At 40.6% G+C, this 24,465-nt stretch overlaps 1 protein-coding gene across 2 annotated transcripts; it reads left to right on the forward strand.

Moving 5' to 3' along the window:
* Positions 1 to 6: 6 nt before the first annotated feature.
* Positions 7 to 4,412, forward strand: irf8 (interferon regulatory factor 8). 2 transcript variants are annotated; one of them, XM_084541848.1, is made up of 9 exons: positions 7 to 624; positions 781 to 991; positions 1,406 to 1,589; positions 1,779 to 1,879; positions 2,138 to 2,195; positions 2,621 to 2,668; positions 2,816 to 3,208; positions 3,336 to 3,451; positions 3,607 to 4,412. In XM_084541848.1, the coding sequence occupies exons 2-9, from the start codon at positions 821 to 823 to the stop codon at positions 3,802 to 3,804; spliced, it is 1,269 nt and encodes a 422-aa protein (XP_084397974.1). In that variant the 5' UTR covers positions 7 to 624; positions 781 to 820; the 3' UTR covers positions 3,805 to 4,412. The 2 variants fall into 2 exon arrangements, with proteins under 2 accessions (XP_084397974.1, XP_084397975.1); XM_084541849.1 differs by lacking the exon at positions 7 to 624 and having other exon boundaries at positions 745 to 991.
* Positions 4,413 to 24,465: the final 20,053 nt, after the last annotated feature.

Raw genomic sequence — 24,465 nt, forward strand, 5'->3', positions numbered from 1 at the left:
ATGTGATTACAGAATTTAAAAATATACAATAATGTATGGTTTCCCCCTTTGAGTCTATAGGCTACCAGATCTATCATTAACCATATTGCGTTTCACTGGCTGTCCTCAAACGTTCGTATTGGACTTTGTTTTGACTTTGGTCGTGTTTACATGTCCCGGTGGACTGTCTGTCAAGCTGAATCAACCGACTTTATCAGGCTGCGTTACCTGCTCTACAAGTTCTGAGGTTTCTCATCTGTGATGAGTGGGTGTGAAAGGGCCTGGAGAGCAAAAATCCCCCACAGCACAGGGTAACTTGTGACTCTACGGGTTTTATTGAGTGCTCACGCCCGCTGGCGTGGGCAGCAGCTTTACAACCATCGGTTCTTGTGTCAGGCCATTTCTTGTAAATGCCCACAGTTAGAAGAACGACTCTTCCGGAGTGGGCCGTCGCTGTGAAGCTTCGACGCGCTGATTGGTCAGAGAGAGGCAGCGTCGTCACCCACCGCACCAGCTATTTCATTCATGTCACGGAGCACAAAAAACTTCACAGGCGTGTTGGGGACAGCGCACTTGATTAAATCTGACAGCGAGCCATCTATCAACTTCGCTCACAGGGCCAAGAGCTCAGCAGCTTATCATACTGTAAGTGCTTTTACTTTTGTTTTCTACTCTTATCAAACTGCCAAATGCGATTTTATAACATTTGACTCAATTAAGGACGAATTGTTAATTAAATATGATATTTTTTTTGTATATTATATGTTGTTTACTATTATGAACTATATATTCCTCCTTTAGGCCACAAGTGAAGAATCCGTAAAAAGTTTTCTCCGTCAAGATGTCAAACCCGGGAGGTCGGAGACTGAAGCAGTGGCTGATGGAGCAGATTCAAAGCGGCCAGTACTCCGGACTCCAGTGGGAGGATGAAAGCCGCACTATGTTCCGAATTCCGTGGAAGCACGCAGGGAAACAGGATTACAATCAAGAAGTTGACGCATCCATATTTAAGGTTTGAAAGCACTCTTGTGTTGTCCTCTAGACGGACTGCTGTGCGTAAAACCAAAGCGTTGTAATGAATTCTGGTGGAGCTCTCGCGCGCTCCTGGTTTAGAAATCTGTTTCTTATGTGGTCTGGTGGAAATGATCATTTAGACTATTGAAATCATTTAGGCAATTAAGTCATCTATGAGTTTTCTGTCGTTTTGATTTTCTTTCAACTAAGCCATAGTCCATTGTGTTCCCACAAAAAATGTAACTGTCAAACTGGTAATGTACATTTTGACACAATGTAGTAAAATATTATTGTAAATCAAAGTTTCTTTCTTTCTTTCTTTCTTTCTTTACTCTTTACTTTCTATGGTACTTTTCATATCTCTTCTTAATGTACCACCACCCTTAACATTACCTTTTTTTGTTCTCTGTAGGCCTGGGCTGTGTTTAAAGGCAAGTTTAAGGAGGGGGACAAGGCTGAGCCTGCAACATGGAAGACCAGACTTCGCTGTGCCTTGAATAAAAGTCCTGACTTTGAGGAGGTGACTGAGAGGTCACAGTTGGACATCTCTGAGCCCTATAAAGTGTACCGCATTGTACCTGAAGAGGAACAGAAGCGTGAGTTCGTGTTATTGGGGCTTATATTAAAATATGTGGAATGCAAAGTCTCAAGTCGTTAGAAATGACATTGGAATGCATGTTGCAGGGTGAAATTCCCACTAACCTTGTGTAGTGATTATAAATAATGAAAAGACAGTGCTTCGTGTAAACTCACTACGTTCGTATTTTTATTTCTCTAAACCACAGATGGCAAAAGCTCAGTGATGGCCATGACAGCTACCGCCAGCTCTGGTGATATCACAGACATGGACTGCAGCCCTACAGAAATAGAAGAGCTTATTAAAGAGGTGAGACCCCTTCTCACGCTAAATCATGTATTGAACTTTATTTCACCACCCACATCTGTTTCGAGATGTTTCTTTCTTTATTTTTTTTTTGCCACTCAGCTTTTGTGTGACTTTTTTTTTCTCATAACCACACAACGTCGTCTCCTCCAACACTTGTTACACTGAGCAATCAAACCCTCCCACTTCATCATCATGGCTTTAAAGTGTACAGAGGTGCTCAGTTGTTGACGTGTCATGTACATTGTTGTCTCTTTGCAGGAGGAAGTCTGTAGCATCCAGGCCAGCCCAGAGTACTGGTCTCAGAGCAGCATGAGTGGTAAGGCAGCTTTTTGAAAGCGATTTAATATACTAGCCTGAATGAATTCATTTGTTCTCAGTTTTATCTGGCATGTGTTTGTATGTCTGCCAGTGCCCTTCCCTGCTTTTTATCTCAGACTTCATGTGAGACTGTTCTTTTTACTGAGACATGAGCTTTAATTCCCTTAAAAATAACCACAATGGAAATCATGGCCGTCCTGGGTGCTAAATAGAATTTATTTGCTTGTCTGTTGAATTCTGCAATGGAGGAATTGACTAACATCCTGTTGAACTTTGCTGACTAAAGTGATTATTTCTTTGTGTGATCGTGCTAGAGAAATGGCATTTTTGTTGATGCAGCAAACTAATTACATGACAGTGCGGTTGTGTCCACACTGTGTTTAAATGTGGCCCTAATTCACATGTTCCTCCTGTAATTCACAGCTTTCCCATTGCATCAGGAGCCTTTGCCTTCAGGCACTCACAGTTCAGGTAATCATTAATGCTATCTATAACGTGCCGTACTATCATCAACTGTTTAGATAAGCAGTGGCAGTTGAAACAAACACATAACAACATGCAGGATAAATGCTTTACATCATTATTTTTGTGACATTTTTTTTTTGTTTTCATCTCCAGCTTCCTCCCAAATGATGATAAGTTTTTACTATGGGGGAAAGTTGATGTACAACACGCTGGTAACCCATCCTGAAGGCTGCCGGATTTCCCCACAGCAGCACATGGGTCGTGGCGCCCTCTACAGTTCAGACAGCATGCAGAGTGTTCATTTTCCCCCGGCTGACCTCATCGAGTACGAACGTCAGCGCTATGTCACTCGCAAGCTTCTGGGCCACCTGGAGAGAGGTGTACTGGTCCGTGCAAACCAAGAGGGCATCTTCATCAAAAGGCTGTGCCAGAGTCGTGTCTTTTGGAGCGGGCTGGGAGAAGTTGGCTCACAGTACAGCTCCATGCCTGGCAAGCTTGAGAGGGATGCTGTAGTCAAGATTTTTGACACAGGAAGGTTTCTTCAAGGTGAGGCTCTTTATTTATTCAGTGAAAGCCAGAATCTGAGGCACATTCATTTCATAGTAATGCTTAAACCAGTTTGTAAATTGCAAGGATGGTTTAAACAGCTGTTCATTTATTTTGTTTTCTCCAGCTCTCCAACTGTACCAGGAAGGTCAGATTCCTGCTCCTGATCCAACAGTGACCCTGTGTTTTGGAGAGGAGCTCAATGACCACAGCAGTGCCAAGAGCAAACTGATCATTGTGCAGGTAAGTCTACTCAAGTTATGAGTCTCTCTCAAATGTTGACTGAGCAACAGAAATATCTGTTTTTATTCAGCATTGAAACTGAAGCCTTGACACCATATCAGCGTTTCAAAAGAAGGCTTCTCACTACTAATGCTGTATTTGTCTCCTTCTGACAGATCACTGTGATGAACTGCCAGCACCTGCTGGAGAAAATGAACATGCGTCGCTCCCAGCCTTACTGCAACAACCCAAACCTGGAGATGTTTGACGATGCGGCCACTGACCAAATGGCTCGGATCTACCAGGACTTGTGCAGCTACAGTGGCCCCCAGAGGCCAGCCTGCTACAGGGACAACATGCCCATCACCGCTTGAACTGTGAGCAGTTAATACCTGACAGGAGCTCTTCAATGTGTGCGAGACTGAGTGACTGAAAACATGTAAAGGACATTCCTTTTTTTTTCTGACATATGCTGATCAGGTGAAATGACATAAAAGAAGAAAGACCTCTTCTTTGGCAATAAGACTTTTAAGCTGATGTCGGTATGTATAGGTAGAATAATGTTTATTTTTTTATACATCCAGAGCTGACCAGGGATAAGTATATCATATATTACACGCAGGTCAGGTTAAGTCAGGTCAGAACAAATCTTCCATCTATAGAGTTAAGCCTCTCTTCAGTATAACAGTAGATTGATTTGTGCCGGCAGTTTGGTTCTCAAAAGTAAATCTTAATTTCATCTTTACTTTCATCTTTGTTTTTTCTTTCAGTTTAGCTTATTCCTTTCATAGGGACAATTTGAGGAAACAGACTAAATGTACATAGCGTTTCTTATGATTTTTTTATATGAGGTGATAAAAATTGCGTACAGTTTTCGGTGCTATGTGGCATTAAATTACAGATAGGTTTTACTATCACGCTGTTTTGATATTGCTCATTTTTTCATCTTTTTTGTAAACTGCTTTTTAAATAAAACCTTTTAAATGTACAACACATGCTTCTCTTTACTTGATCATATTGTTTCATGTCATTTTGATGCAAAAATGCACATTACACAATCATGTAACAGCTGCTAAACTGAACTGACTGGCAGGTTAGACCTGTAAATATAAATGTTCCTCATCAGAGTCACACGGCCATGATTCAGATCATTAACTAAATTGCGTAATAGTGATAGAAAAATATTGCTTTTTGTATGTATATATATATATATATACATATATGTATATATATATATATATGGGGGGAGGGGGGGGGGGGGGGCATATATATATATGGGGCGGCTGTGAATCAGTAGGTGGAGCGGATTGTCCATGAACCAGAGGGTTAGCGGCTAGATCCCCGGAATGTGCCACATGCCGAAGTATCCTTGAGCAAGACACTGAACCCCCAGTTGCTCCCAGTGCGTGGCTCTGGTGTGTGAATGTGTGTGTGCTTGTGTGAGAAAATGAGTAGATATGTCTGTGACTGTAAAGTGCTTTGAGTACCAATAGGTAGAAAAGCGCTATGTAAAAGCAAGTCCATTTACCATTTACCATTTATATATGTTTATATATGCACACATGTGTATCGATCATTTTAACTGTATATATATGCACACTTTTCCACAGTTGAAATGATCTATACAACATTTAAAGCACTTTAAAAAGTTATGAACAGTTTTATCATAATTGTTTAGCCAGATAGTGGTAATGTATCTTAAATGTGACAACAAAAACAACAAAAACTCAATGTGTGTGGTGGATTACTTCATGCGCGTCTCACACTGAAATCCGAAAAAGAAATACAAATCAGTGGTGCATATTCTGTGGGGAAATGACAACATTTCTAAGAAGTACTTCTGCACACTGCATGCACTGTGTTTTCCTTTTACTTTGTTCAGTTCTTGAATAGATTTACTATTTCCTAAATTCATAAGGAATTTTGACAAGTGCATTGAGAGCTTGATTAGAATTTAAAATAAACATGAAAACATGTGCTTTGATAATGCCAGATATAAACACATTTACGCAATTTCTATAGTCATGTAAATTTATCACACAAACCTCAAGATTCATATTGTTGTCTTGAATAATTAAATTACTAAAGAGTAAAGTGAATATTAACCGAATGGTTACATTTCTGTTATTAAAGCACATACACAGTGGTATTTTCACTTCAGAGACAATGACAAAAGTGTAATCAGAGGGAACTCCTCCATTGCTGAGATGACCATTTATGATGAACACATCGCATCTATTACTCTGGCTCTGGAATGATGAAACTGCAACACAGTTTGAAACTAAAAGAAGGATCTAGACAACTTTAGTGAGGGGAAACTCTCAGACAACCCCCCCGACACGACTCCCTGATGACTAATAGAGAAAGGACAGGAAGAGAGGTGACCAACTGGGGCCAAGTGATTCACAATGACATCCCTTCTCTTTCTTCTTCTTCTTCTTCTACTTCTCCGTGTCTTACTCTTTCCAAGGGGCAGATGAGAGCACCAACGAACATATCAAACCGTATATGGAGGGAATATTTACAGTATCGGCATGAAAGTCCCTGTGACATGTTGACATGGATTTAAGCACCATGTAGGTACACAAACACACACAAACACTAAAATCAAGTTCTAAGATGCGTGGCCCAGAGAAATGCAAAGACAACATGGTAACATGGCTTTTGGCCTCCTCAACTTAATGGAAACAAGAACACACACACAAACCAAGTTTTAAGAGCTTGTAACCCTTTAAAACGTGTGGGGCCCAAAATGGCCCTAAAAAGATGACAAGGTAAGATTTTGGCCTCCAAAACTTAATAGAAAAAACAACACACACAGACACACACGAATGCTGAACACCGACCCAGATCATTTTGACCATTCATAATCAAATCTAATGATTTACGTCATGGGTACTGGCATTTTGTCCCCAAAAGAGTGGTTTTGTGCGCGTGTGTGTGTTTTCAGTTCCCCAAAGGCATCTCTTTCAGATGGTCATTATAAAATGCTGCTGCAAACGCTGAGTACACTTTTCTAATGTAAAGTGAAATTCTCAAGTAAAGTATTTGGTTCCTAGTGAAATTTGCCTGAGTAGATAAAGGACAAAAAATAGGCTAAATATGAATAAACCTAATAGCAAATCAAATAGGCACACAGTCACAAAACTAAACAAGATTCATGTGCCATAAATCAAATCTATTACTCCCGGAGGTATACCAATATTTTTTTCAGCAACGAAAGAAAGTTTGTTGCAATGACTCACACAAAAATCACCTATAATTACAGGAGTCATGTGCTCTTCATATGACAAGTTTGGGTTAAACCTTCGACTTAAATTAGAAAATCGAATGAATGGTTCATTGAATAAAAAACACAGGTGGAATGTTGTGTCTGTGAGTGTTTGTGTGTGTGTGTGTGCGTGTGTGTGTGTGTGCGCAGTTATTTACATGGGGGAGTACTGTCTAAGTTCCACAGAACAGGAACTGACTTCAAAAACTGTCACAGGAAACTTACTCCACCTCCCCACAATGAACATCATGTTATGATAGGCTATCAATAACTTTAAGCAGGGCACTGTATCAATATTATGCTTAGATTATTATTATTTTTTAAAGCCAGTCATGGTAACAGTTTTATGTTTTGTGTTAAAAAGAACAGATAGTTTTACCATATTTGTTAATTTACTTAAGTGTCAATGAATTTTCAAATCTGTTTAAAAAAATACTTTATATGTGACAATATTATTACTGTGTCAGTTGTAGTAGAGTATTTGTGGAATGTTTACACCCAGCACATTACACCGTTAAAGACAGAAAAAGGCCCACTGTTACCCTAAAAAACTGAACTAACCTTCTACCGGCATTCAGATGTATAACAATTCTGTATTCTAACTCTCAGCAACATAATGAGCAAACACACCATAACAAAATATTGTTTCAGACACTAAGACGTGTCGTAGTTGCTTCATTGCTCTATTTCCATTGCTGGAGTCTGCAAATTTCTGCCCATTAGAATAGAAACATTAATTTGACATCTCTAAATGCTGTTTAGTACTTTCTTTACAGTTATTGGTTTAATATGCTCGACCTTGTCATATTTTCAGCAAGCCACCAAAGCATGGCGTCATTAGACAAACATGAGATGTATGATATGAAAAGTTAATTCTGGGAAACCGAATCTGAGGAAGAGACTCAGGGACGTCTACATACAGGAATACTTTTTCCCGAACAGTGCTTTTACTTCTGATTACTCTGTTTCTCGGAAATGCCTCTATGCTTTTACTTATGTCGAATTTTACAAGTAGCCAGGCTAAAAATATTGTTTTGCCTCATTGGCACACTGCAGGATTTGATTCCTCCATCCACCTCTGCAGAGGGAGCGTAGTTGGAAGAGAAGTAGACAAAACCTTGCGTACATTTCTGCTCAAGGGCACTTTTCTGCTCACATTTTAAGCGTCTGCAGTGTGGTTCTTTTTCTATTGCGACATCTCTTTGTGGCGTCTGAGGCTTCCCACAATAAACCATTAGAGACGTGCAACAAACAGAACTGATGTTGCCATCATGCGAGACCGTGGCCATCTGCTACAGTGTTTAAATGTACTGTGTTTGACTCTGGGAATTAAAGGAAGCAGTTCTTATTTTGTGAAAAGTAGTGCTTCAAAGAAACTAACCGGAAGAGGAATAACTACAGTTTGAAAGTTGTTGTTTTTTTCCAACAGTTTAAAGGAATTACTTTTTCTTGTTTTTTTGTTGTTTCCTGATTTGTCTGTATTGCTGACTCTTCAGTTAGTGTCCCTGGGTTTGCCTGCAGGCTCAGCACTGACCTTTCAGTTAAACTTGCTGTCATTTTCTAATGCTAGTATCAGCTGTAATTTCACGTGAAGAGTCACAATTTCTAAAGAAACATGTATTCATGCAGCCCACTGTTTGATTGGCAGTCATCCAGAATAATTTTTGGGGAATTGTCTAAACAAATCTAAAACTAAAAGCCTTACTCAAAAGAATGAAACAGAATGTGTAAAAATATTGTCTTGGTGGGAAGTTGTGATTTACCATATACAGGTTGTGTTATGCAAGCCATGGTGCCAAAGGCGTTGGTGGGGTCTCTGGGGAGAACTCTGGTTTAGAATCAGTGTGGGTGAGATGAGAATAGGCATTCAGAGAGGAACTGGGAGAGCGCTGAGGACGCTGTCAGTGGAGAGACAGGTGGACGAGAAGCCCACATCCTGGGACGCAGGGAGAAAGCCACCTAACCACACATGTTGTGTACGTACACACGCTCACACATCACGGTAGCCACTGATCAAGGATCATATCCTCTAATCAGTATCAGTTCATGTCCTTCAAACCAAAGGTCCCTGTAGCCTCCTACCTGCGGCGGTCTTCTCTCACCGTTAACCGTTAATGTCCTGCAACAAATAACTGTAAAAACGGTCCGAAATTATTTTAGTACTATAGTACTATACTTTAGTAGTATTTTAATAATGTGGAATCTAATGTATACTGAAGACAACAATGCAGCTTTAAAGAAATGTCCAAACAATGGCTATTGTGTGATGTGGGAGGAAAAATTTGACATGTAAAAGTGAAGATAAGGAAGTCTGCTGGATTACGGGAAAGGAGTTTATTGTAATGTACCATCCATTTCAAAATGTAACATCACTATCAGTCTCTTTACCTCAGTGCTCATAGTCAAAATGCCTTATATAGATTTAATTGAATTGTTGATCTATCAACAAGCTGGAACGTATGATGTCCAAAATAACACTGGTCAAATCAGTGACCGGCTTAATTAAAGCGATAGTGCTGGAACTATCTAGGGTGATCATACACCTGAATGAACTGAACCTCTAAAGACAGGACAGCGGATGCATTATATCTGAATCGGTGGGTGAAGGGACAGCTGAGAATTGCGTCAGTCCGTGTCCTGGTTGTTGCACTCTTTGACAAGAGTGATCCCTGACCGCCTGATCTGTCTCTGGACAGGAAACACAGGAAGGAGCCCAGAAAGAAGATTCAGCACACAACTTCTCCCCCAAAAAGAGGAACAGTCGACATACAGGCCTGCGGTGGAAGACTCAGACGACCCAAGCCGCTGAGAGCGTAGATTTCTTTTAGGTCGGATCAAGCACACAGCTTAAATAAATGGCAGCATTTAGAGTGCAGGAATCTGCAGGACATGGAAATCTGAGATGGTTTAACACAATGACATTTAACGACTGGGGTAGATTTAACAGAAAAACTGATGAGTTGTTTATGGTAAACATCAATGAATAGAGTACTTATGTTTCATATTCAAGAAAAACAGAACTTATCGGTAGAGAAAGAAGGTGATGGATGGTGATGAGGAGGGGAAGACCAGGGTGGGGTAACAGTCCCTGGGGAGCCCGAGTTAAGAGAGCATGAGAACCGTATTGATATGCAGCTCACAGCTCAGTGCTCACTGTGTGTGTGTGCGTGTGTGCATGCAAAGCGCAGAGGTGACGGGATGTGGGTAGCCAGAAAGGTGATAGATATGAGGTAACAGAAAGACACCTGAGAGACAGTTTTTCCGCAGTATCGACAATTTGAATTTACTCCTATTATGAATACACACTGATGTTTATTCACTTTTAAACACTGCATGATCATAACCAGAACAACAAAACCTCCATACTAGTGTCATTCGTATTTCACAGTAGGATGCTGTTACCACAAAAAAATGTTACCCTGAGAACTGTTTGTAGAAAAACATGGAGCGGACGCTCTTATTTTTGCACTGCCTTTGTAAATCGTTTTGTTTTTGTTTGTGTTTTTGGAGGACATGTGGTTGACTACACAGAACGCCATCATTGATTGAGGAACAGGGTCTTTGTGGTTTGAAACCTTGTTTCCAACTATAAAGTTACACGACTGCACATGTGATATTATTAAAACAACCTCTTTCTGAGGAAGAGGCCACACACTGACCAGGCAACAGGTGCTGCTGGGATGGATTATTTAAAGTTGCTCTAAATTGGTTTCAGTACAGCTGGAAGAGTCTGAGGGCCAAGCTGTCTGTCAACCACATGCCTTAGTGGAAAGTGCAGTCACACTGCATACTTCCCTCTTTGAAATGCCAAAATCCAAACATGACCATCACATGACCAAGGTGGAATTACCTGTCAACAGTTCTATCATTCAAGCAGTGAATCTCTTCAATCGATTTTTGAATTTTGAAGATGTGGTGGTCATCCTTGATTTATACACTGCTTGATGATGAAAAACATGTGCATGCATAAAAATAACTGCCATCGCTGTGAGGGGGAGTAGAACGAAATCTAGCAGACAGGAGAAATTGTGAAAAATTTGCATGTTTAAAAGCAGAAACCCGATGAGCGGCTGAAGTATATTTTTAACCCAATATTTGAATGTTTCTGTGTTCTGCTGTGCCCCCGTCGAAGAAGAGAAAACGATAGCTGGGGACCACTGAAGCAGATCTTCTATGGCTAGTTAACCATGATGGTTTGCACAGTTTACAGTTCACATCAAGAGAGAGTGCATGGGGAAACATTCTGCTTATGTAACTTGGGACTAAAAGCAAGACTCATGTCATAAGAGTGCTCCAAAGTATGAGAAGTAAATAGGGAAACTTATCAAAAAGAGGAAATAACCCATTGTTGAAAGATGCCCTTTTGCTTTTGGATATTGCAACTGCAATATTGCTTTTCATTTTATTTTTTATTGTGTTTGCCCTGCCTTAAGAGTTTAGCTCTAAATGAAAGCAAAGAACTTGGACTTGGACAATACCAGGCTAAGCTCTCGCGGCTTCACATTGCCATCTAGTGGCAGATTATTTGCAAGCTCCATTATATTTTTTCGTTTGTTTAAAATGGTCAAAATATATAGAAATAGTAATGAAAATGATGACAATCCATTTGATGATTTTTATTATTCTTTTTTTATGTGATTTTAAGTATTATATTTACTGTCTGTGTTGTTAAGAAGAAGAATGCATAAACAGTTTATCAGTGGAAATCAGTGGGATCAGCTTATCTGGTAAAAGAGCTATGAGATGTAAAACTGCATTTTGTTCTTTTTTTTCTTCCTCCAAATGATGCCTTTTCACCACTGATAACAAACGGGATCTTGTTCTATTTGGCAGCGTTGCTCATCTTGATGTCAATTCCATTCCCTCATTATCCAAAGTGATTCCTTCAGGAAAGGCAGATCATATCTGTCTATGGGCTTATGGGCAAACTGTTTATTTGTTATTTCTGCTACATTTAAAGCCTAAAGAGGTCATACACGTGACCACCACAATTATAGATATTTCTCTGCTGTTTCCTTCCAAATTCCTTTTTTTTTTTTTTTTTTTGTATAATGATTATCTATGAAAATAACACACTGTATATAGTTGTAGCAATACAACATTTTAACAATATATTCAATTACAAATAAAAGTATTACATTCCAAGCCTTAGGTAAAAGTATGTAAGTATGCTTGTGAATAAAATATACTAAAAGTATGAATTGAAAATGGCTCTGTCTAATTTTATATGTTATTCTGCAGGATATTTTTTTAATACATCCAAACAGCATGTTAATGCATCAGGTAGAACTGCTTTAGTCATTTTACATATTGTCATTTGATCTGAAATTCACTGTATAACAACTGATTCTATTTAATTCATTATATTAGAATAACCTTTTACGTAGTGGACTAGAAAGTACAACATTTTCCTCTGAAACATAAACAAGTAGCATGTGGTTAAAACACTCAAGTAAATTACAAGCACCGCAGTACTTGAGCAAATGAACTCATCGCTCCTCGAGAGTTTGATGCACGAAAGAAAAACTGCCTTGTTAGGGAAGCTCACGTGGCTTTTTCAACGTGTCTGTTTGACCTTTCAGCAGTTACAGGTACATAGTATTAAGTGTCTTAGTGGAGATTATTAGGGCAAAGTCGTTGAGGAGGTGCACACACTGCTTGTGGTCTTGTGAAAGACATTGAAATCTGTTCTTTCCTAAAATCCAGTCATCACGTAAAACCACTACCGATACCGAAACTCACTATGGTTTAGTATTTAAATGACTGAATTCACCCATGAGATATTTTCAACGATAAAAAGCCTTTGAAGATACAAACCTGCCATTTATATTAGAGTAACTGAAAAAAAATGCTAAATTCTGAAAATATATAAAATATTCTGAGATAATAACACAATGAAACTCCTCTACATTTAGCTAGTGTGCTTTCCTGTCTTCTTCTATTGACATTTGTTTAATTAATGAACCGCACAAGCTGGTGGCTGGGGAGCCCTGGACGGCTCCAGAGACGTCTGTCTGAGTGTTTATGTGGCTTGTTTAGAAACTCGTTTTATTACTAAGTCACTCAAGACTCGACAGCAAAATTCTCTCTCTGTCTCAACACACACACGCACATACACACATTTCTAAGACTTTCCGCACTGAGCCTAACAATGATCTCTACCTCATCTACACCCAATTACTCACTGACCCTAATTGAATACTTGGCAGAGAGTGCGGGTGGTGATGGCGTGCGCTGAGCTAAGGAATCATCAGTCTTGGTCATTAGCCCCATTAGGTACCCCAACTGACCTATGATGTCTTTATGCGGTAAAGCCGAGGAAACTAATGGAACAACTCGTCCACATGTCCACTTCATGGGTGTGTGAGAAAAGTAGCTAAAGTTGTTTTTCAGTGTTATTTTGGGCATGAAATAGAGAGTTCCTTCAAAGTTTAGGGATGTGAGAGTACCTTTTGTGGTTTAAACAAGCATGTTTCGAAGAGAGAGGGGCTTTTTCTCATGTCTCACGTGCATGGAGGTTTTCAGTTGTATTTTAATGTTGCAAAACACTCCAAACGCACTAATTGAGACAGTTAGGTGACCTTGAGTCTGAAACAGGGTTCTAAGTCAAAAGTCAAAGTCAAAGTCAGCTTTATTGTCAATCCTGACATGTGCTGCACATACACAGGACTGAAATGTATTTCCTCAAAGGCCTATGGTGCAACAACTTAAACATAGAATTTACACGTCTGAGACAAAAAAAGAAGAAAGATATATATATATAAAATACATAAAAAAAACTAAGGCACATGACAGATAAACATAAAGTGGCTGGTGTAACCCCTGAGTTGGGTCGGTGCAAAATAACAAATAAAATGAGTCAATAAACAATATACAATATAAATGTCACAGATGAAGTGTATCCTGAGTTATCCTGAATTATAAGAGAAAAGATAAAAAAGAAATTTAAAGAATGCAATGTTTTCACACTCAATGTTGGGTAACTGGATGTATCATACTATTTCACGTCATCTGATGACAAAGAATGTGTGTAAATATACATGCGTGTTTAGAAAGAGTGTGTAATGAAGGCACAAGGAAAAAACAAGCTGTATTTTTGGTTGCACCATATACGGCATTAGTCCTCAGTGCAGTGCAACTCTGTGGAGTTTGGAGAGGGGACAGCTGTGGCTGAAGATTTACTCCACCTCCTTAAAGCCCGGCCAAAGCAGCTGAGCTCTCAGCCTCTTCATCGCATCCTGGATCCAGCAGAAAATGAGTGCGGAGACGAAGAGGGGACCTGGTCCGCCTTCTGCCTCTCCCACGGGGTGAATTACGATTTCCCGAGTATTGCTGAAACCAGGGAAACATTCTGAGCAGCCATCCATCAGCCTGGGTGTCTGCATCCTCCTGAACAATGTGTGACCCCTGGGCGCAAAGAGGGTCAGAAGAGGGAAGACTTCCACCCTCAGGCCCATACACACACACACGTCACAAACATACCCTCTCTCTCACACACATGCACCCACACACACATCATGAGTTACATACAATATTCAGCCCGGAAGTAAAAAGTCCTGAGAGTAAACCATCTCTGGGAAAAATCACATTGGTTGAGTGAATTTTTTAGTAGCAGAACAAAAACTGTATTCCCTTGTGATGTGACCCAGCACATAGTAACAGCATCAGCTCTACATTCTTTGAAGTCTTATTCATCTTTTTTAAGCCTGTGTGTTTAAACCGGCTTTGTTACAGTCATCCTTTGTACATTTTGATTTCTGAAACAAAATATAACAGATTAGTATACAGAAATTGAGGAGTGGAAATCTGATGCAAAAACAAGTCTTGTGACTTCCTGGCACTACTTATGATAGATTTTCTGCTACAGCCAAATTCTGTATTCCTTGTAATTCTGGCACAATGTCAGTTATTTCCTTCTCCATTTATGCTTTACAGTGTAGTTTTCAAGAGTGCTGCATTTGTTGTCTTGAGGTTTATGTTTGATGGCTTTTTATTTTTGGGATATTTTTTTCCTTATGGACAACTAAATATCTCTCATTTCTTGAAAATGAACAACCTCACGAACAAACAAAAAATTATAAAACCTGTGACGTTTGATAAACTAGTCTATTTTAAGGCTTGACCATGATGCGTACTGTTAGGATTTCCACTGTTGCACCATTGTAGTGTTACATTACATTGCATTACAATGACACACCAGGCCTGTTTTTTATTTTTTTAAGTGTGTGATGCAGGTTTTTACTGACCCCAGCTCTAGGGAACTGACGGTCTATTGGTCTGATGGTCGTTAAGCTCGGCTGGTAGGTGGGAAGGTTTATTGTGCCGTGTAGACTAAGGGATGGGATCTATCTGTATCTCTGTCTGGGAACCTGACAGCTCTGGATTTAGTCTGCACCCAGACCTCCTACATGCATGTCTCACTGTTTACTGCCCCCCGCCTCACACTCCTCCCTCTACACATCTATCATTTCAAGGGGACCACACACACATACATGACATACACAAACACAAATACACACACGCTCAAAGGTTATCTCTCAATTAAAGTCAAAGGCATCATCCTAAGGTAAATGCAAGCATAATTCTCTAATAAAACTTCTAAAATGAAAATGTAAGTCTGCTATGAGCAAATAAAGCCTTATCTTGAAAAAAAAAAAATGTCTTAAATGTCACTTTGAATGTCTTAAACTCTTTTGGTTCTCACAGGGGCTGTGAAACTTGAGCATACACATATTCCAACCCGATAAACTCACTCCCTGCTAGAATTCTGACCTGCGTCACCGGACTCCCTCTGTGCAGATGCGTTGTCGGGAGCCAGATTGTTGCTCATTCCACATGCAATTTCCTGTAATAAAAGAGCAGTTTGAGATGATGAGCTCTGAATGTGCTGATGCCAACCAGTGATACCTGCACACTAGGGATTTCTGCCCACGTCAACCCCAGACGATGTTGTCTACATGCACAAGCGAACCAATAGATATTTACTGGGCCACATAAAGTTAATTTGTTATAATTGTTGGACATTATATTTGGACTAAATGTCTAGTATATGTGTGTTGTCAAGAGAACAAATACAGTGTTGATGTGTTTATGATGCCATTTGTGTTTATGTTTACTATGGTCACGCATGTATGATGATGTGTGTATGTGTTTGTGTGTGAGCAGGGAAATGCGACTTAATCTCTGTTGATAGAAAAAGGGGAGATTGTCAAGGTCTGCTTAAAAAGCAGGAAGAACCACCCCCCTGTCCACCTTCCATTTACTTTCTAGCACTGTCCATCCATCATTAGCCAGACCTACTACAGCTCCAGGCCTACATATTTTCTAACCACAACCTTACCCGTAACCCTTAAACCCACCGTGTCTTTGACTCTCACCTTTCCCACATTAACAGACTTCCTGGGAGAGAGCTGCATTTTCTCGTCTCTTCTCCCTCACTGTGTTTCTCAGGAAATTACTTCTATCTGTTGCTGCATGCATCCTTGAATGCTGTTTTTTCTTGCTCTTTGCAGCACTTTGCTAACCATTACGTGCCATGAGAGCGTCCAGCTGTTTGGCAAGACACTTGTGCTCCTCTGGGTTATTTATTGTTTTCTGCACTGACAGGCTACTACCAAAAGTAGTACTAAAGGAAATTCAGTGACATGTTGGTAAAAGTTTGGTTAATTATGAAAAAGACTCGACACCCTTTGCAGCAAACCTAATTGGGAGCAGTAGGTGGGTAGATTTTTTTTTTTTTTTTTTTTTCTGTCCAGGTTTAGTATTAACATTACATTACATTACATTTTAACAAAAGTCTGCACCCGTCATGGTTGCTCTGTGTGGCTTCATTTTGCTACGTCAGTATCTTGATCCCATTGCTAGGATCAGCATGCTAATATGCCTAGAATGACAAATGTCAACGGTTTTCCCCATCTTTGTTTTACAAATATGTATATACATATATATATTGGAATATGAAGTACAGCTGAGGCTCACTCAAATGCCATCAGGTTTTCAGGTATTCATTTGTAAAGCACTGGACATGTTAAAACTGGGTGTGACATATTAGGGCACTGCCAAAGTGATCTAACAATTCTGAGCGGAAAATAATGCCTGTTTCAAATCCATCCTATAGTTGTAGAGACATTTGACTCCACAGGCATTATCCTCATGGTGGAGCTAGAGGAAAAGTCAGGGGATCGTTGCATGGGAGTCCTAACAATCAGTCTTGTAGCTGACCCACACACTGGATCTGCTTTCCACTAAGCATGCTTTAAAATTGTTTAAATTTAAACAACAACGTAGCTTTTCGGAAACAGCATCCCTGTTACTCAGGAAAATTCACAGAACGCGCTGTCAGCAGTTTTTCAAGGGCCGCTTCTTCAGTACACTGTATTTATAATGAAAATGCTATGTTTCGCTGAATGATTCATTTAGAGTGAGTATGCACTTTCTGCAAAGGCACATTATAGTGCTCTGGGAACTACAAATAAAGTTACATTTGTCTTCGTTGTGCTGGAGCAGAAGAGAGATCCCAGAGATCGTTGTCTCGAAAGCTGAACACATAAAATCTAATAGTATGGAGTAAACAAGGAGACGTGCTTGTGTCATTTGGGTTAACTGACCCTTTAAATTAAAAAAACAACTGTGAAAAACTTAAGTATTGGATTTGAGGATCTTTTTTTTTTCTATATGGACTAAACTTTAATGTTTTATACATTTCTTTACTATGGAATTATGTTAACACAATTCTCTATGCATGTATGAGCCTCATACAACTCAACCTTGAGTGTTTTCTTGTCCTGTTGTCTCAGGGGCATAACAAGAGCCAGCAGATCGCTGTCTTAGATGTGCATTGCCACCAGGTCACACACAGGAAGTTGATAAGATCCTACAAACTCCACCTCTCTCTTTCTCTCTCTCTCTCTCTCTCTCTCTCCCCCTCCTCCTTTGTATCCCCACACCAGACAAAGAGTCATCATAAGAGAACCGAGTCAAACAAACAAACACAAAGATGAGCATATGCGCAAGATCCACGTGCTACTCTCTCTGATGCTTACGTGTGTGACTGATCGTAAAAATAACCTTGCTAATGCTCTAATCGTCATCTGGTGTCATCCATTTCTCATCCCACTCGCAGTGGAAGAAAACTGTTGCTTCTTTTTAGGAAATTTAGGAAATTCCACTGTTAAGATGTTATGGTTTCACTCTGACTTCACACTACGCTACACACGTACTCCGATGTAATCCAAAATAATTGGATTTAAACATACCAATGCCATGTTATACCTAAACTTATTACTCAGAGCAGGGACACTGAACTCCAGGAGGCTTTAAATGTCAAGAAGAAAGATTTCTCCCAGGTGGACATACATCCCTATTCATAAACAGTCACATACATGTACAGTGGCCTGTTTAAACTCTCAATTTCCAGCTGAAATTTCTCCTTGAATTTCTTTCAGTTTAATCCTGACAGAGCCACAGCTACACAGGCCCAAATTCACCGAAGCTAAATTACATTTACACTTAGAAAAATATTCCTCTCTCTGTGGCAACAGCTTTTCATAATAGCATGAAAGGGTTCTAGATACTGTATGTTGCAACACTTTATACAGCTTTATTAAAAATGTTGCCAAAGATAACTTTTTTTGTTGTCTTTGGCAACATTTACATCAGATTTCAGTCTCTGGCAACATAATTGATAATCCTAATGGTGTTGCTGGGAAAATTTGCTAACCATGCATGTCATCAGTTTGTGTCAAGGGCTTAATATATTCCTCTTTGTTACTATGTGATTTGCAGTTTTACATTTATGTCGACACAGTGAGTCCTCTCTTTGGTGGCACCAGTGGAGTCCAAGTTAGGGTTAATTAATCGTGTTATTCAACAGTTCTCAGCAGCATTGTATAAATTTGTCCTCTGTGCTCTGACATTAGATGGAGTATGAGGGCTATGCTGCGTTTACTCGCACGCCTTCTGTGGGTTGGCAGCTGTCCAGCGGGCTCAGGACTGCTGAAACCCCTTGTCGGGTCCGGCCTGTAGGCAGGATTTTCTAGTCCTGATTACAATACTGTCACAGAATGACAGATGAAGGCTCTAAAGAGCTCTATCTTTAGCTCTGGGTAAGGCCTTCAGCGCTCCAGCCACCACTTGGCTCTTAAGGGAAGAATGGTGGGATGAAAAGGAAGGGAAAGACGGAGCAGCAGATGGAGAGCGAAAATAAGTCAGTCGATGGGAAGAAAGCCACCTATGTTATAGCAAGTGGCGTGTTTTACCAAATAGATATTTCAACATGAAGGTACGAGGAGGACAGAAGAAAGTCACTTAAACTACATCTGAATCAAAATGTATAGAGCAATTTCTGCTAATGTCTACAGTAACTTTTGTGTCTTCACTCCCTATCACTGACGCAGCGGTATTGCTGTCATTGAGGAAGACAAAGCAGAACGTTCCCTGGCCTCCCCCTGTCTGTCCGCCACCCCTCTCAGGCCTCTGTTGGTTTAACCCTGGTGGGCAGCAGGCAGCGCTGACAGCACCCAGACACTATCATGTGATTTATGGTGCGCTCCGAGAGTGGAGAGGAGATGACCACTCAGATTTGACCCCTGCCATCTTATCAGCCACTCATCAAGATGTAGCGAACACTCAGACTTATCGTCGCTTGGTCATCCAAACCACGCACCATGAGCATTGTTAGTCAAAGTAGCTATCGTGAAGAAATAGCGTGTGGTAATAATGGTAAACATAAAATACGCTCCACACCGCTCTTAACGATTTTTAAAGTCAAAAAATCAACAGGATATGTATGTACCAGAAATATGTCCATAATAAATGTAGTTTACAAATGCTGCTTAAACAATAAACAAATACTGCAACTATCCATCTTTTACAGACTGTTTCCAAACAACAAGTAACATTTGTGGTTCAGGGCCTTTGCCTACTAGAGTAATTTTTTTCATTTAGTGGTTTCTGTTGTAATTTTTGAAATTTCTTTGGGCAAAGCAGGATCAGTGTTTCCTTGCTGCATGTCTGTGGAACATAGTTAGGTGGCCTATTTCTCATTATTTATTGTAGTAGTTATGTAAAAATGTTATAACTTCTCTTGATAGCTACAACTGCAGTTAAATTTGTCATAATTTGGGGTCGTGCGTATTTCAATGAAAATTAACCAATTAACTGTAAATGTTTTTTTGTGTTTTATTTTTTTATTTCGAAGGGACGATTCTGTGTTTTGCAGTTCATTCAGTTTCCTGTAGGGGGAGCACTACACAACGTTATAAAACCTAAGGCACTTTCTGAATCCACAGCCCATCACTTGGCCAGAGCTTGGAAGGCCCCAGTAGCTCAGTGTCATTACAGCCCTTCAATTAAACACGGGTCTTGATATAAAATCGAAAAATATTTCTTCAGAAAGTTAAATCTACAACGGAGCTGAGACATTTTGAAGCACATTATGTAAAGCGGGACTTGGCCTCATCATGTGAGATCCCTGTTAATTCAACCATAGTGGGTATTATATGTATACCTGGTGATTTCTTTTCCAATCCGGAGGAAAAGAAATTTTTTTCCCCCCCTTCACCACAGAACATCTTTCAAAACAAGCACCGGGCTGGGTTTAAGGTGATGTAAACACAGGTCTATTTCTGTGGCTATGACACACCGTGGTTTCTCTGGAAAGCGGACAGCAGCCCGACATTACAACAAAGAAGGCCACACAGACAGTGGTGGTTAGAGCATCTCTCAGGACCCAGACATGGACAGGCGGATGCACAAATGGATAGACAATGAAAGCCAAGCACAGTGAAAGTACAGAAATACTATGGGCCTCAAAAACCTATACAGCATGATAATCACAAGCAACAGCAGAGGAGGACGTTAAAGGAGCTATTGTGTATTCGGTCATATTTTTATGTTTCATTGATTAGTGTTAGCACCCTTTAACAATGTAGGATTGAGAACAGGAGAGAGGATATTGTAAGTAAAGGAGGAAACAAAGAAACAATTCAGTTTTACTTTTGTTTGCAGTTTTTCAAACAGCACTTTCATGGTAAAGAATAAAGAAGTGAAAGAAAAACTATTTGGAGTGCTGGAGCGGAAGAAACGAGCCAGATCACTGTGGTAAAGTCACGCTGACACAGAGACACAAAACAGACAAAGAGCTCCCCCTCGTAAACTCAGCAACCAGTCTTCTGCGATCCGGCTCGGCAAACAGTGACACTAACACCAACACATTCACTCACTCTGAAGCCCTGTGCTGTAAAAATAGATGTTTTAACCTGCGTATGAAGACTGCGGCAGGGAGGGAATTTAATGTGTGGGTGTTTCTGCGTGTGTGTGAGTTTGTTTTATCAGTAGTAGGGGTTCTCTGGCCACCACCGCGCAGGGATCGATCAGACAGCAGACAGCTGAAGGCAGACGTCACCCACACACTCCTCCTTTCAGTGAGGCCTGGCCCACCCAATTTACTCCATCAATCAATGGATTAGGTAACTCTCTACCCTAATCCAACAACCTCCCTCCAGCCCCCAACACACAAACATATCACAACGGATCTCGCTCACTTACTCTGCTGACCACGCTGTGGCCCATTTCCAAAGAGCAAAGGTGAATTGAGGGTGTGGTGGATGGTAACACGAGGCACATATCAGCTCTCATGGGTGCTACATGGACGATCCTGCATTCAGGAGATAAATATAAATTATGAGGCCTCGCACAACATTCCTAATCAATCACCAAATTATCAAGTTGTTCAGGGAGAATTAAATCATATCAGTCCACTCGCCAAGCAAAGTTTGTTACAGATCATGCACGCTTTCAAATCCATGCTGACACGGCGAACCGCTCTTTATCACCTACGTGAATATGTGGGAGCTGGGGGATGAAGAGCATGATGTGCGCACTGCGGGGGCATTTGTCTGAGTCTATCTAACGAGAATGAACATGACGTGTGTGATTTTGTGATCTACAAAGTTCAAAGGCCAATGTGTTGTTCGGTTTTAATGTCTCCTGCGGTTTTTGGACTAGCCAGTTTCAGCTGAGTCAAGATGAACGGGGCCGGTCAGCACGTGAGGCATAATCTTGGAGAAGGCTTCTTTCAGGGGGAGTATATCAGAAACATAGATCACTGGGAGACCAAAATAAGAGTGGGTCAGTGGGAATCAGTGGGCTCCAGTGAAGATTTAGGGATGATGATCTAGCTGGCTAAATCAGTGATATTCTCATTTTTTTCCATGCAAATATTCTCCCGTAGCTGAACCACCAGTTTACTGCTCGGCACTCAAAGAAAGGTGAAAATGTTGATGCTGAAGATGCATGACGACGGTGACTAACTAGCCACAAAAGCGTCATCAGATTTACAAACAGATAAGAGCAACCATTTTTCAGGAACACTAACATTGACAACATCCCTAAACAGTGATATCATCTCTGTAACGTCATCGTGACTGGATTCAGGGGGGAAAAAACGGAAAGGAAAAGTCCATCTTGACCTGGGAAACAGAAAGTGTCACAGAGTAAAAGCATTCCCTGATAGAGATGATGATAAGATTGACACAAAGCCTCCTGATAGGGTTATTGTACAGTATACAATCAGACTGTCTGGGGTAAATCAAGGTAAGACATGTCTACTTTTTCCTCCCTCCTTCATGTCACCCCTCCAGTCTCAGAGCCCAGCTTCTGGTTTATTTCCACGCTGCTCGGGTCGAGTGTGACGCACATCAGTTGACATGGCTAGGAAAATAATCGCTGCTTTTTATTGCAGTGGTGCTGTCTCAACAGTGAAGAAACCTCTCTGGGTAACTATTTGGGTCTCCTGTCTGGACCCACATATTGTGAAGTTGCCGAACCAGCTGGGCCAAGCAACCGATGCTAACACCACAGACAGGAAAAGAAGGCTTTATTCTGGTGTGCAGGAGGGCAACTGGCCAGCAGAAGGGTGTGGGTGATAGTTGCAATCATCACAATACAGCAAAAAAATAACTTTGCATAATCACAATAGATATTTATTAACATAAACGAGAGCAGTTTTTTTTACTGCATGTCTCATAGTAAAATTTTTTTAATAGAGATAGTTTTAAAATGATTGAAACTGCCACAGTTGCAATATAATTAACTTTATCAAGGCTCATGGTTCTGCACTGCACATATGATTCAGCGGGCCAGCGGTCAGTCCTCACAGCTAAACGGTAATGCCATGACCTCCGTTAAAAACCCTCTTCATTCATCAGCAGCGTTGTTATTGCTCTGACACAAAGGGTTAGCGGTTCAAATAATGCAATATATGTACAAGTGAAAATCTAATAGAATAACGTTGCGTCATGCCGTGTGAGTGTTCCTGTGTGCTTGTGTTTGCACGCTCACATGTGTGTTTGTGCCTATGACGTGCACATGTTTGTGTTAAACTGCCACTGCTTGCCTACTTGTATTTCCCCTGCAGGGATACTGATAGTTCTCCAGATAAGCCCCATCTCCATTTACAATCACAGCTCCTGAGATTGAGTCTTTTTTCTCTAATAAGTAAATTACCTCTAATACCTTCTGTGCTGTACTTGGCTGCTCTCAGTCTGCTCAGGCCCTCATGGAAACCAGATGTTTCACCAGCTTGCCAGCGCATACATGCACCATCTATCTAATGTATGGTGAGGCAACAGAAAAACTGGCCCTCAAAGGCACGTACATGCTCGCACATGTCCCCAATGAGCGAGATAAATGTGGCCATCGTATTCATTCTTCTTTTTTTGTTTTAAAACGCACCCTTAAACACGCTTTCAAAATCCAATTTTATATATCACCGACTTTCCCTCAAACCTTACCTCTCTTTATCCCTCTGTCACCGTCGCTCCTGTCCTTTTATCAGTGCAGCCAGTTTTATCCCCACTGGACTCATTTCTTTCGCACAATAACAAACACAGATTTTGTATTGAGGTTAGGGTCACCTCCAGTTGGCTAATGAAGGGATCAATCGATCTTGAGGTGTAGGGCCGCAAGCTGAGGGGGCATTAAAACTTTTGGTGATCAATAGCCGCACCTGGAAAACTTATTTATCCACACTGCTTGTTTGACAGTCCTCAACAGCTGTGTATCAATAATGTAAACACTGTGAGGCTGTTAACCATTGCTAATGATATATCCTCGGTTTATAGATGTATCCATCATTGGTTGATGATAACTTCTGGGTTTGGACAATGAATAGAGAGGGTTAAAAACTGATACCATATGTGGTGCTCAAGGTTGTGAGAGGTGAAAGCAGAAAATGGTGTGTTTTTATGTAAAACGTGTTCGTGTGTGTGAATGGTGGTGGATGCTCCCAGTCACTGATAGGCCTCCGTGAGTGCCAATGGACGCGCAGCTTCGTATCATGTGGTTTCTAAAAATACAGAGTTATGGACACATGTATTCGCCTCCACCCGACACAGACACACACACACAAACACTCGGTCCAGACACAGTGAGAAAGCCTAGTCTGACCCTCCATGTGTGCGGTTGCCTGTGACCCGTACCTGTTTCTGTGGGTTTTACAGGCAGCTTCACACCGTCATGTCACGCATCGCCACACTGTTGGCCTCTGAACACTGACTCTTTGTACAGCCACAGCGGTGCGTGGGAAGGGACATCTGCCACACACCACTACATGTTCAACTCTGTGTACATCTCTACCTTCACATTTGATTTTCATCAGTCAAAAGTAACTATATACGCGTCCTCTAGTATGTACAAGTATATCTGCACTTTTTTTTTTTTATTGGCCATGTACATCTGCTTATTATACTATTGTGCTTTTTAC

The sequence above is a fragment of the Chelon labrosus genome (assembly GCF_963514085.1).
Source record: "Chelon labrosus genome assembly, chromosome: 3".
Classification (NCBI taxonomy): Eukaryota; Metazoa; Chordata; class Actinopteri; order Mugiliformes; family Mugilidae; genus Chelon; species Chelon labrosus.

Bases quoted from the DNA above. Each gene is read 5' to 3' on its own strand.
- irf8 (XM_084541848.1), top strand. From the start codon at position 821: ATGTCAAACCCGGGAGGTCGGAGACTGAAGCAGTGGCTGATGGAGCAG. The intron at 992-1,405 runs GTTTGAAAGCAC...TGTTCTCTGTAG, and splicing joins TTGACGCATCCATATTTAAG to GCCTGGGCTGTGTTTAAAGG. The intron at 2,669-2,815 runs GTAATCATTAAT...TTTCATCTCCAG, and splicing joins TTCAGGCACTCACAGTTCAG to CTTCCTCCCAAATGATGATA.